The sequence below is a fragment of the Artemia franciscana genome, chromosome 14 (assembly GCF_032884065.1).
Source record: "Artemia franciscana chromosome 14, ASM3288406v1, whole genome shotgun sequence".
NCBI lineage: Eukaryota > Metazoa > Arthropoda > Branchiopoda > Anostraca > Artemiidae > Artemia > Artemia franciscana.
This window is the reverse complement of record NC_088876.1, coordinates 28110802-28123908: the sequence shown is the minus strand read 5'-3', so window position 1 is coordinate 28123908 and position 13107 is coordinate 28110802. Positions and strand designations below refer to the sequence as shown.

The window sequence follows — 13107 nt, the reverse complement described above, 5'->3', positions numbered from 1 at the left end:
CGTAGTCGAAAAACCTTATAACTATGTCTTTGGGGACGACTTACTCCCCCACAGTCCCCGTGGGAGGGGCAACAAGTTACAAACTTTGACCTGTGCTTACATATAGTAATGGTTATTGGGAAGTATACAGGCGTTTTCAGGAGGATTTTTTTGGTTTGGGGGAGGGGTTGAGAAGAGGGGGATATGCTAGGGGAACTTTCCTTCGAGAATTTGTAATGGGAGAAGAAAATTTCCATGAAGGGAGAGCAGGATTTACTAGCATTATTTAAAAAAAAACAATTAAAAAATAAAAGTGAAAAAGCTTTTTCAGCTGGAAGTAAGGAACAGCAATAAAACTTAAAACAAACAGAAATTATTACCCATATGAGGGGCTCACCTCCTTCTAATACCTCGCTCTTTACGCTAAAGTATTTTCGATAATTTCAACTACTTATTCTACGGCTTTTGTGATTCAGGGGGTCATTCTTAATGAATTGGGATAAAATTTAAGCTTTAGTGTAAAGAGCGAGGTACTGACGATGGGGCGAATCCCCTCATATATGTAATAAAAACATGAGAATACAAAAGTTCTTTACGTAAGCTAATTTATAAGTTACGTAAATCTTTTACCAATAAAAAGATTCGTAAAAAATTAAAAGTTCTAGTTGCCTTTTTAATTAACCAAAAAATCGGGGGGCAACTAGGCTTCGTCCCCCGCTCTTTTTTTCTCAAAATCATTCGATCAAAATTATGAGAAAGCCATTGAGCCAAAAAAAAAATATGCAAATTTCGTTTTGATTATTCCTCTGCGGAGAGCCAAAATCAAAACATGCATTGATTCAAAAACGTTCAGAAATTAAATAAAAAAAACAAGTTTTTTCAACTGAAAGTAAGGAGTGACATCAAAACTTAAAACGCACAGAAATTACTTCGTATATGAAAGAGGCTGCTTCCTCATCAACGCCCCGCTCTTTACGCTAAAGTTTTTTACTGTTTTAGAAAGAAGAATTGAGAGAAAGAGTCAAACTTTATTTTTTGAACTTTTCTCAAAATCATTCGATCAAAATTATGAGAAAGCCATTGAGCCAAAAAAAAAAAATATGCAAATTTCGTTTTGATTATTCCTCTGCGGAGAGCCAAAATCAAAACATGCATTGATTCAAAAACGTTCAGAAATTAAATAAAAAAAACAAGTTTTTTCAACTGAAAGTAAGGAGTGACATCAAAACTTAAAACGCACAGAAATTACTTCGTATATGAAAGAGGCTGCTTCCTCATCAACGCCCCGCTCTTTACGCTAAAGTTTTTTACTGTTTTAGAAAGAAGAATTGAGAGAAAGAGTCAAACTTTAGCGTAAAGAGCGGGGCGTTGATGAGGAAGCAGCCTCTTTCATATACGAAGTAATTTCTGTGCGTTTTAAGTTTTGATGTCACTCCTTACTTTCAGTTGAAAAAACTTGTTTTTTTTATTTAATATTGATAAAAAACCAAGATTTGTGGTTGACATCAAACCATCACAAACCTAATTTTTAACCTCCTATTTTATGCATGATTCAGGCCATACCACGAGGTACTCCATCGCAAAACTAGCTTTCAACTTCCTACTTTATGCCTAAACCACACCATACCTTCAGCCCAGGGCCGTATCGAGGATTTCTTTGGAGGGGGGAGGGGTACAAAAAGATTTTTTTAAGGGGTGGGAATCCTTCAGAAAAATTTGAAAAAACGCATCAAAATGTGTTTATATTTATTTTTGTTATATTTTTACCAGTTGCCCAACATTTAGGGGGGGGGGTCAAAAACCCTGACCCCCTTCTCTGGATACACCCTTGCATGAGCTACACCATAGCAAACACAAATTTTAACTTCCATTTTTTATGTTTGAGCCATGCCATACCTTGAGTAACATGATCGCGTACCTAGCTTTTAACTTCCTACTTTATGCCTGAGCCACACCATACCATAAGCCATACCATTATAAATCGAAGTTTTAACTTACTATTTCATGCCTTAGCTATATCATACCATGAACTGCTTCATTGCAAACCCAGCTTTTTAACTTCCTACTTTATGTCTGAGCCACACCATACCATGAGTCACACCATCGCAAACCTAGCTTTTAACTTTCTAATTTATGCCGGGGCCACATCGTAAAAAACACAACTTTTAACTTTTTACTTTATGCCTGAGCAGCACGATACCATGAGCCAATCCATTTCAAACCTAACTTTTAACTTCCTACTTTATGCCTGAGCCACACCATAGTCATAATCTGTTGATAAAAAAGCCACGTCTCATGATTAACATCTGTTTTTCTATGTATTATAACGTCACAGTCATAGTGCAGAAGCGGAAAACTGAAATAGCAAGAACATAGTTTGACACACTTGGATAAACTCTAACCTTTTTTTAATTATTATTTTTATCTTTACTCTATCTTAGTTATTCTTTTCATTGTTCTATATTGTATTTTTCGTTGAATTCATTTCTCAAATAGGGAATCTGTGACTCTCAGCTACCATCATTTCTAATTAAAACACAAATTATGTCTTAAATCCAAACTCTATGTAGTCAATCATAAATTTTATGCCTAAAAGTGATGGTGCATAATTGGTGCTATAGTTACTTCAAGTTTTACTGTGGCGTGGCCTCAGGTTTTTCTTGAAAAAAAGGCATCTAGCATGAGTGACATCTAATTTTTGAAAATAGTCTTGTTGCAGATGCCGTAGTTTTCAATTCAGAATACAACATGCAGAGTTTCTTACATGCCATTGTTCCATTTTTGAAGCTAATGCCAGACTACAGGATTGAGAATATTCCAGAAAATATTTCGAAAAAGTCAATTGTCCTTTATTTTCCCATTGAAGTTCCTAAGTTACCGCCCTTTGAGAAGAACGGTCCACTTCATATTGTTTGGAATCATCGATGGTGCGTATTCTAACATTTTTTTTTTATAATTGACTCCACTCCCCTTCTATAATGATAGAAGGTATGTGGTCATTTTGATGAATGACAAAATTTACAGATGATCATAATTTATTATCAAAATGGAATGAATAAAGATGTATTTCTAAATTTTTATCATTGAATTGACAAGGAATACAACTAAATTAAATTAAAAAGAATATATGAAAAATTACCACTGGGTACTTTGTTTATTTCATTTTTTGTTATTATTGAGAATGATTAGATGTTTTGACAACGGGCTTTTTTTGTTTCATTGGCATTTAATATACGTTTAAAAAGAATTTTAGAACTACAGGCTTAATTTTCTAGTAATTTACCGCAAGCTATAAAATAATAAATTTGGTAAAAAAGAATTACTAGATATTTTGAGAACCAAACAATATATAGAAAACTAATAGAGCCAGTCTACATACAATCATCGATCTTCATTTTGATTAATGATAAAAATTACTGATTATCATAATTTACCACCGCTAAATTTTTATCATTGAATGTTTAAAAAAAATACATGAAAAATTACCGCTGGGTATTTTGTTTATTTCATTTTTTTATTATTGACAATGATTAGGTAATTCGACAAGGGGCTTTTTTTCATTTCATTGGCTTTTAATATTCGCTTAAAAAGGATTTTGGAACTACAGGCAAAATTTTCTAGCAACTTACTGCAAGCTGAAACATAATAAATTTGGTAAAAAATAATTATCAGATATTTTGAGAACCAAACAATATATTAGAAAATTAATAGAGCCAATCTACATATTTTATTAGGGTAGTATAAAATTTATAACCCTACTCGTACCGCAGTAATAGAACATGATAAAATAAACTAGATAATAGAATAAAAACAATAAACTAAAAAATAAAAGACAGTAAAAAAAATACAATAAGTTCATTGTACAATAGTACAATAAACCATGAAAAAATCTATTTTAATATTGTTCTACAAAAATTATAAACTATGCGATACTTTGAAACACTGTAGCAGAGATGTCAAGATAGTTCAAGCATTTTTTTTTTTTTTTGGGGGGGGGGGGGGTAAGAATTTTCCAAGAAACCAGAAAGTTAAACAAAAATGCGTAACGAATGAACAAACGATAACTGTAAAGCTGTAAATTCTTTAGCAAAATGTAAAAAAAAACTATTCAAACTAGGAAAGTACCAACTTTTTACAGCATTTGGGCCATTTTTTTTTTTTTTATAAGATACGAGTCCCTTGGGATGGAAGGGAGTGTTTGTGTCCGTGAAATCCCATGCCTTTGTTTTTTTCATTGCCGTGCTTGCTTTTCTAATATATTCTTGGACATTTTGTAGGTGAGACCGTAAAGACACATGTTTGGAATTCGATTCATGTTCATCTTTAACAGATATCACTTTTACGTCACTGATTTTTCTTTTTCAGGGAACATGACAAGAACCCTAATGACTTTTTCAGTGCACTTTTCGAGTTGAGCGATGAGAAATTTGAATTTCGACTATCGGTGCTGGGTGAATCTTACGCAGATAATCCTCCAATATTTCAAGAAGCAAAAGAAAAGCTTTCAGAGCATGTATTCAGATGGGGTTACCTTGAGACTAAAGCTGAATATTTTGATACACTATTACGAGGTGACGTTGTAATATCAACGGCTGTTCATGAATTCTTTGGTGTATCAATGTAAGTCAATATACTTTATTTAAACTTAATACTACTTATACAAGATCTTTACGGCGGAAAACCGTCTAAACTTGACTTCTGCCTGCTTAGAAATACTTCTTCCTATGCCTGGAGGGGAATACGGCAGCAACGGTCAACTTCCAGGTCGGACAACCGTGGGCCAATGCCCATAGCTCATCGAGGAAGAGAACGGTATGGTGTATTCTGTTATTTTGTTTGCGTCTCCTCCGAAGACCTAGAGGAGTCCAACATCAAACGTCGTAGAGGAATCTCCCTTGTCTCACGCGAGTCACGTCACCCAGTATCGCCATCTTTTAAACCAAATTTCATCTGTTATTTGTGATTGCTTGGAAATAGCTCTGATCTGGGTTGTATTCTATTAACCCGACTAATTGCAAGTATTCTTCCTAAGTTAGTATTTCTAAGGTTATGCCACTCTTCCTCTGTGACTTGCGACAGACTCCAAGACTCGCAACCATAGGTCTGTACAGAGGTGACAGTGCTATTATACGTGCAACTTCAGCTCCAAGGATTGTTGCTTCCACCATACTCCAAGTAATCCACAACCCTTTTACAATCTCATATTTTTTAATAGCCTAAAATCTTTTCTGGTCAATCCTATTATAATCGTATTATGTATATATTTCATACCACATGTTTTATAAATTTATCCACATATTCATAATCTTATTCCAGCCGAAATTGAGGCGTCCTTTTTTTATTACCTCCTCGAAGGCTATTTAACAAAACTATTAAGACTTTTCCATGTGATTTAAGATGGTCTTTCCTGAGAAACAGACTTAATGGACTAGATCCACTTCTTTCATGAAGAGAGGCGTTTTGACATTAACACTAGAATAAATATGCAGTTACTGGAACGCTTTCATAGTTCTTTCAGATTGAGCTACCAGTAACTCATATAAAAATTATTCAAAGTAAATTGCGGTATCGACAAGTACATTCTGTCTTAAACCTCGGCCGTATTATAATTATAATTATCCATAAAATCAAAATCAAGTATGACTATATATTGCACGAGTTACGTTAGCGCAAATGTTCTCGTTGGCACATTTTTATGTTAATTATGCGCCAGCTTAAGACAAGTTCCACTGGCTTAAAAAAAATCCCTGTTGTTTTTATGCGTTCTTGGTATTTATAACTTGGTATTATAGCTATGTTAACAAAATAAGCACTTATTTAAATAAGTAAATACAAATTAATAAGACAAAGAATAATAATAAACATAATTAGCATAATAATATAATTACATCCCAGCTCGTAATTTGCCAATTTGAACAATGTCCAGCTTTTTAGCGTAAAATTTGCAAGTCACTAATCAGAGTTAATTTTTTAAAATTCTTTTTACTTACATAAGATTAAGCACGCTCCTATCCAGTTCTCTTCTGATTAATATAACTAAATTGTGACCCTTCTCAGCGTTTAATAGTTCCTGAATTATACACACGAAAGTTCATTTAAATCTAGTGACAATGTTTTATTTAAAAAAAAAGCTACCAAAATCTAAATAATGATGAAAGATCTAAAGCAGAACTGGCCAGCCATAACAAAAATATAAATCTAAATCATTGACCATTGCTAGTTTCAAGATTATCGCTTTTCTGAATATATGATTTAGTATTTGTGATATTGTTGTATTGTTGGCGGAACTTGATTTTAATTTGCAAATCTTTCAAAGAAGTATTTCAAAAATAATTAAACTTAATTTTCATCGTGAAAATGATTATTCGATAAAAAAGTCTTTTTATCCTCTTTCTTTATTCTAGGCTTGAGGCTGCCAACCTCGGATGTTATCCACTGTGTCCAAATCGCCTCGTTTACCCTGAGATATTCCCGAAAGAATGTATTTATAACACACCAAACCAACTTGCAAAAACCCTCAAAAGATTTTGTAAATTTCCTGATACTATACGCAAGTATCGACCGGATTGCCATCTAGATCGTTTTTCCTGGAGCACCCTTCGAATGAAATATTTAGGGTTGTTCTCTTAATCCTTTCTTCTTTTATATTGATGAATAAAACAGTTTCTTTCAATCAGGAGGTCCGTGATAAGTGAAGATGATTAGATTCGCCAGAGTGGAAATTATAACTGCCAAGAGTGGTGGCATATCACAATTATTACTGGTGTCATAAAGCCAGAGATGCTTGCACGATGAGCCTCCTCCCTCCCCCCAAAATTTTAAAGTTTAAGGTTATTTCATGGTTTACGTGTAAAATGTTTAAAATAAAATGCTTAAATGTTTTTTAAAACTTTTCTCCCACTTCTTCTAACAAAATCCTGCAGATCTTTACAAATCATACCTGTAGAAATCGTACATATATGTACATACCTGTAAAACTTGTCTCTGTACAAATCTCTACATATCACCTTAAAAAAGTAATGTTAACGATAGGGAAGCTCTTGGTACATTGCCCTAGGAAATATACCTCCAAAGATTACTTCACAAAGTTTACCAAAATTATTAAACATACCTTAAACGAATACGCATATGAAGGGTTTTTTTTATTCCGAAAAGTTATGGCAAAAGATTTGTAAAGGTTTTAGGTGTTTTAGTTAAATTAATTTCTAAAAAACTTGACTTTCTGATTAGTAAGGAGAAGATTTCAAATATCTAGTGAAAAACGTTTTTATTCGGTGTTTTACATTGTTTTCGATCTGTGTTTAAGTTGGAGTTTTTTCACCAAAGCCATTTGTTTCCTTAAAGTAATGACCCCACAGATGCAATCCATTTGTCAAGGTTCGATGCATGCTGGGCTTGGAATCATAAGATAAGTTATAAATTAAAACCGCATCGTGGAAACAGACACTATTTAATTCTCAAATTGATTTAATGAAAGTACACTAATTTAATCGACATTTCAAAGTTTCATTTCAAGTTTCAAATGGTTCAATATTTAAATTCGTCCTTACTTTTTTTGTTATACATGCTTCAGATACATGTGCACGATGATGTGAGGATTTTCAGGACTCTATCACCCCCCCCCCCCCAAAATCAAGATTATATCGTTTCTTATTTCTCGGGTGTGATCTACTTGCTTTTTCGCAGCCCCCCCCTCTTATTTTTCTGATATATTTTACTCTTTTAATGACTATATATCTATCATTTAACAGCTTCTGGTAACGACCTCAAGTAACAAACCACCTGTGCCAAATCTACTAAAAATTCTAAAAAAAAGATGTTACGAACATACAAAAGCGAATTTGCTTCTGACGATTATTCCAAGTATATAAGATCCTATAAGTCTAAAGTTACATTTCAAAAGTAATTAGCTGAAGATATTGGTGATAATTTTAGAAAAACCGATAAAATATCACCAAAGAAGAGAGGTATAATTTCTATTTATTTAACAACAGTTTGAATTGACATTAAATTATGAATATTTCTTTCATTGTCATAAACATCATAAAAAGTTCTATTGAAAATAAGTTCTGTGGAGTTTAATGGATATTAAATAAATTTGACGCAATTATAGGTTGAAGGATTTTGTGCGATTTTAACTTTTTTGCGTTATTTCTATCATTCAGAGTGAAGATTAAGGCACTTCTTTTTTAAAGAAGTAAAGGCGGAAGTTAGAATAGCAATTTTTCTGTGTCTATGATAAAATTGATGATAGAGTATGGTATTAAGATATAAAGGTATGGAAACACTGTAGTAGACAATATCTGGAAAGAAATTGGTATTGGCATATGATTTTCCAACTCAGTTTTTGCCATTTAATTTTCCGCCTCTTTTTTTCTTCATTTTAATCGGTTTCTTTTATTTTATTCATTGTTAGTGCCTTTGGTGTTTTATGGAGGAGTTTATTGTGTATTTTAGTAACACAGGCTCCATTGAACTGAATAGTTAAACATTTATATAAATTCTGTTCTTTGCTTTTCTTTTCTTGTTAATTAATTCTCTCTCCCTCTGTTGACTTATTCATGAACAAACAGTTTGCGACTCTCCTATGCGTTTTCAATATGTTTCGCCAATAGAATATCCCTGAGAATTTTTTTTTCTTCCAGAAAATTAGATGCTTTTCTATGGGGATTATAAAATATTCCCTGGGCAAAAGTGCCCAAAGAATAGCAGAACAGTTATTAGTTTTAAGTTGTGATGCAGTGCAAGCCGGCCGAGATTTACCAATAGGCCTACAAAGCCCAGGCCGGGGCACACAATGCCAGGGGGCGCAATAAATAATCACTGAATGATTTTTTTCTTAACGAACTTGGACTGATGTAATTCATCATTAAAGTGCTGTGTGCACTCCACCGCCACGCTGCCTACTCAGGGAAAAGTAGTTTTAAAACAACACAGGAATTCCATGGTTACATATAAACTGCCACATGTCCCCAATAATGGCAGTTGAAAGTTCGGTATCACCTCTCTCTTTCATTATTATTAGCTCATCTGTTCAGTGCTTCAAGGAAGCGTTCTGTTCAAATCTCGCAAAAACGGAGCGGCAAAAACGCTTGGGGCCAAAACGTCAAAGCTTTAAATCTGACCCTGAATCCAAGACTAATAATCATAGAAATATTAAAAATTATGCAAAGCATTAAACCTTAAAATCTTCTCTATTGCCAGTTGATATATTCTCTTTTCTGTCGTTTAATGGTCTTTCCTCTTTATTTTTTTTAGCTGATATGTCCAGAGGTGAATCCTTGCCCCATTCATTTAAGCGACGATGACCTTTTAAAATATTCCTTATCAAATATTGAGCATAGTAAGGTGTAACCTTTATCCTTGAATTTCGGTATTTTTTGTTTTGTTGATTGCCTGAAAAAAAATAAGTCTTTAATGGTGCTGTTTCATAAAGTTCCTATTGATGCTTTGTGCTGTTCATATTGATGAATGGTGCTGTTCATGATATCGTCACATTGATGTTATATTATAGCTGCAACCTAGTATAATCATGGCGCATAAAGGCTGCAAACTTGCGGTTCTTTTGTAAAGACGACAGCGTCAAAGAATACTGTTTGGCCTTTGCCAAATCTTTCTTTCTGGAAAAAAAGCTTCTTTTTTTCCAAGGCCTTCTTTCCTGGCCTTCTTTCTTTGCAAGATCCCTGCTAAGATTAACGGAAATAAAACTGTTCGTTATTAGAAGGAACACGCTAACACTTCAAGAAAGTAAGCAAGTATGACAGCACTAGACCCTAAAGTTCCAAACCGGCGGTGCTGATCTCCGTTCCGTAGCCCTTCAGTCAGGAATTGCAAAGGGGCGGCAGCCATCCTGTGCTTTTACACACCCTTCTTGCTTATCTTCTTCATATTTTTTCAGGTACCAATTTTGAGCTGGTTCGACTCTGGCTGAGCTTACAGAGTCACGCCACTGATTTTTGTCTCAAACCAATTAACTAGCCACGCCAGGGATCGAACCCGTACCCATCAGACAAAGATTTCCCAACCCAGCGCGCCAACCACTTAGCCAGGATGCTAACGCCGTCTTAGTAAAGAACCATTTCCCTACCATGTAGTATCATCATTTCTTTTCTCAAACACTATGTATGGAAGACTTTGTCTTAGAAACTTGGAAAAGGCTTAGTTGACCAGAAATTGAACATTTCAATGCCCTTTTTAGGCTGATTTTGATTGGAGGGTAAAACCATCCTTTATTTTTAGTCCTGGCATCCCCATGGTATTGGATATAATTTTTTGATATCTATCTGTTAATATTAGTCGTAAGGTCTAATAAATAAGCCTCTGGGGTATGCACGACCTCGTAGACACGATTAATGACAGTAAATTATGCATATTACGGTTTGTTCACAGAATTTACTATTGAAGGTAATCATGTTTAGTCTTTGCTATTTAATGAGTTTGGAGCTGTTAGGAATCTCTTGCAAGGTCAAGGTTACCCTGAGTCCCCCAAGGGTACAGTCCTAAATCGACACAGCTACATGAGTAAATCAAAAGTTTCTAGGTGCATCTGAGTTTTGAAATTTCGTCATCTGCAATATCTGGAGATTGGCCCAGGCGATCGATTTCAAAGTTTCAGGGAGTGGTGGGGGAAAAATAGACCTTGGATTTGAATTTGGGGGAAACAGTGGAGGTATTTAAAAAGACACTATGTATTCTTTTATCAAAATAACACATCTGCAATACCTCAGGAGCAGCTACGTGGACCCAGTCGGAACTTTCAGGGTGTTGGGAGAGGGGTGGGGGCAAGAATTATTTGAATTATGGGTTTAGGGAGAGATAACCATAAACACTGCAAAACTAAACCCGTTTGTTCAGTGCCCAGGTCAGGTCTCTTTGAATCAAGAGACAGAGCAGTAGCTTGCTAATGTCCTAATTTTACCTAATAAATTACCTAATAAATTTGATAAATTTACCTAAGTTACCTAATAAATTTGAAGCTATGTAAAGCCAGAGATAATGGCTCCTAATTTCGATGCTCATGCAAATCAATAAGGTAATTTAAATAGCATGATATTGAAAGGATGATGTAAGTCATGCAATGTCAAACGGTTCTTGGTTGTGAATTTAAAGTAAAGAGCGACCCGGCTCATTAGTAATCGAAACTCTAAAAAATGGAATTTTGATACCAAGATGCATCAAAAGAAATGGATTTTTATGCTGATTTCAAATATATAAGTTTACTCAAGTTTAGTCTTACCCATCAAAAGTTACGAGCCTGAAAATATTTGACCTTTTCTTCGAAAACATCCCCTAAAAGTCATAAAATGTTAATGAATATCACAACATCAAACTCAGCGTAGAACTCTACTGTAGAGGTTTCAAGCTCCTATCTGCAAAAATGTGGAATTTGTATTTTTTGCCAGAAGAAAGATCACGGATGCGCGTCAATTTATTTTTTTTTTCCCAGAGGTGATCGTATCGACCCAGTTGTAATAGAATATCGCAAAAGGGCTCATTCGAGTGGAAATTAAAAGTTCTATTACCCTTTTAAGTGACAAAAACTGGAGGGGAACTAGGCCCCCTCACACGCTCATTTTTTTTACCAAAGTCATCCGATCGAAATTTTGAGATATCCATTTTGTTTAGCATAGTCGAAAAATCTAATAACTATGTCTTTAGGTGTAAAATAACCCCTCACAGTCTCCGTGGGAAGTGCTACAAGTGGTAAGCTTTGCCCTTTGCTTCCATATGGTAATTGTTACTGGGAAGTTTACAGCCTTTTTTTTTGGGGGGGGGGGGTTGTGCACGGTGTGTATTTATACGGGGAGAATCTTTCTTGGGGAGGGAAATCTCTGAGGAGTTAATTTTCAAGGGAAGTGTTATACTGGGGGGTTTTGACAAAATTAATATACGAAATTCTTTTTAATTGTCTTACATTCTCTTTGCTAAATTTATGTGGAGATTTTCCGGGAGAATTATCCATGGGCTATTTTCCAGTGTGTTTTGCTTTCGGGAAAATAATTTCCATGGAAGGGAGCATTTCCGGAGTGGTCGAGAAACCGATTAGAGGTTAAAGTCTTATTTGAATGAAAGAATCCTAAGGAGAATTTTTTACGGTAAATCGTCCACAAGCAATTTTAAAAGGAAAGGGGATTCTCAGCGAGGATGGAACATTCTGGAGGGAATTTGATAGAGGGGGGATGCACTTTATGGTGGATGGAATTTCCACAGAGGAGCTTTCCGGGACAAGGATGGGGATATTTCATAGAGGGTGAGCCAGATTTACTGGCACTATTTGAAAAAGGAATAGAAATTATGCCATATATGAAGGGTTGCTCCCTCCTCAATACCTTACTCTTTACGCTAAAGTTTGACTGTTTACTAAAATTGAAACACGGGGACCGTTTGATTAGAATAGGAAGCTTTTATAAAAGTGCTAACAGCTTTAACGTAAAGAGCAAGGTATTGAGAAGGAGGAAACCCTTTATATACGGAATAAATCTGCCAAAATTAATGAACGAATTTTTTTTATGTACGGTGAGCCAAATTGGAACCTGCATTAGTTGAAAAAAAATTCAGAAATGACATATGAAAAAACAAGTTTTTTTAGCTAAAAGTAAGGAGCGACGTGAAAACTTAAAATAAACAGAAATTAGTCCGTATATGAAAGGGGCTGTTCCCTCCTTAACGCCTCGTTCTTTACGCGAAAGTTTCTATTGATTTAAAAAGTAGATTTCTGACAAAAAGTCAAACCTTAGCGTAAAGAGCGAAGTTTTAAGGAAGGGGCAGCCCCTATTCATATACGAAATAATTTCTGTTCGTTTTGAGTTTTAATATCGCTCCTTAATTTCAGCTAAAACCACTACTACTACTACTAACACTACTACTAATAACTCACTGCAGCACCAAGCCACCTGAGGCCAACAAAGCTGCGCACGCTCCTCCTCCAACCTAGTCTATTCAAGGCCTCCCTCTTTACACCTTCCCAGGAAGTTCCTATTTCCATTAAATCTTTATTTATGATATCCCTCAACCCCAGACGAGGACGACCTGCTTTCCGTGTAGCCCCAGCTGGTTGGCCAAAAAGGAAAATCTTCGGCAATCTGTCATCCTTCATCCGCAGAACGAGGCCTAGCCATCTCAACCTTT

The 13107-nt window shown here is 35.0% G+C and overlaps 1 protein-coding gene across 5 annotated transcripts in view; it reads left to right on the top strand.

Moving 5' to 3' along the window:
- LOC136035530 (tRNA-queuosine alpha-mannosyltransferase-like) overlaps positions 1-13107 on the top strand; it is a 162673-nt gene that overhangs the window by 29180 nt on the left and 120386 nt on the right. For 2 of the 5 annotated variants that reach the window (XM_065717373.1, XM_065717374.1), the window contains exons 5-7: positions 2688-2906; positions 4345-4599; positions 6384-6652. In XM_065717373.1, coding sequence (XP_065573445.1) covers positions 2688-2906; positions 4345-4599; positions 6384-6609 — 700 coding nt within the window. In that variant the 3' untranslated portion in view covers positions 6610-6652. Of the gene's footprint in view, positions 1-2687; positions 2907-4344; positions 4600-6383; positions 6653-9877; positions 9947-13107 lie in introns of those variants that run through there. The other 3 variants (XM_065717377.1, XM_065717375.1, XM_065717378.1) reach the window with 2 other exon arrangements.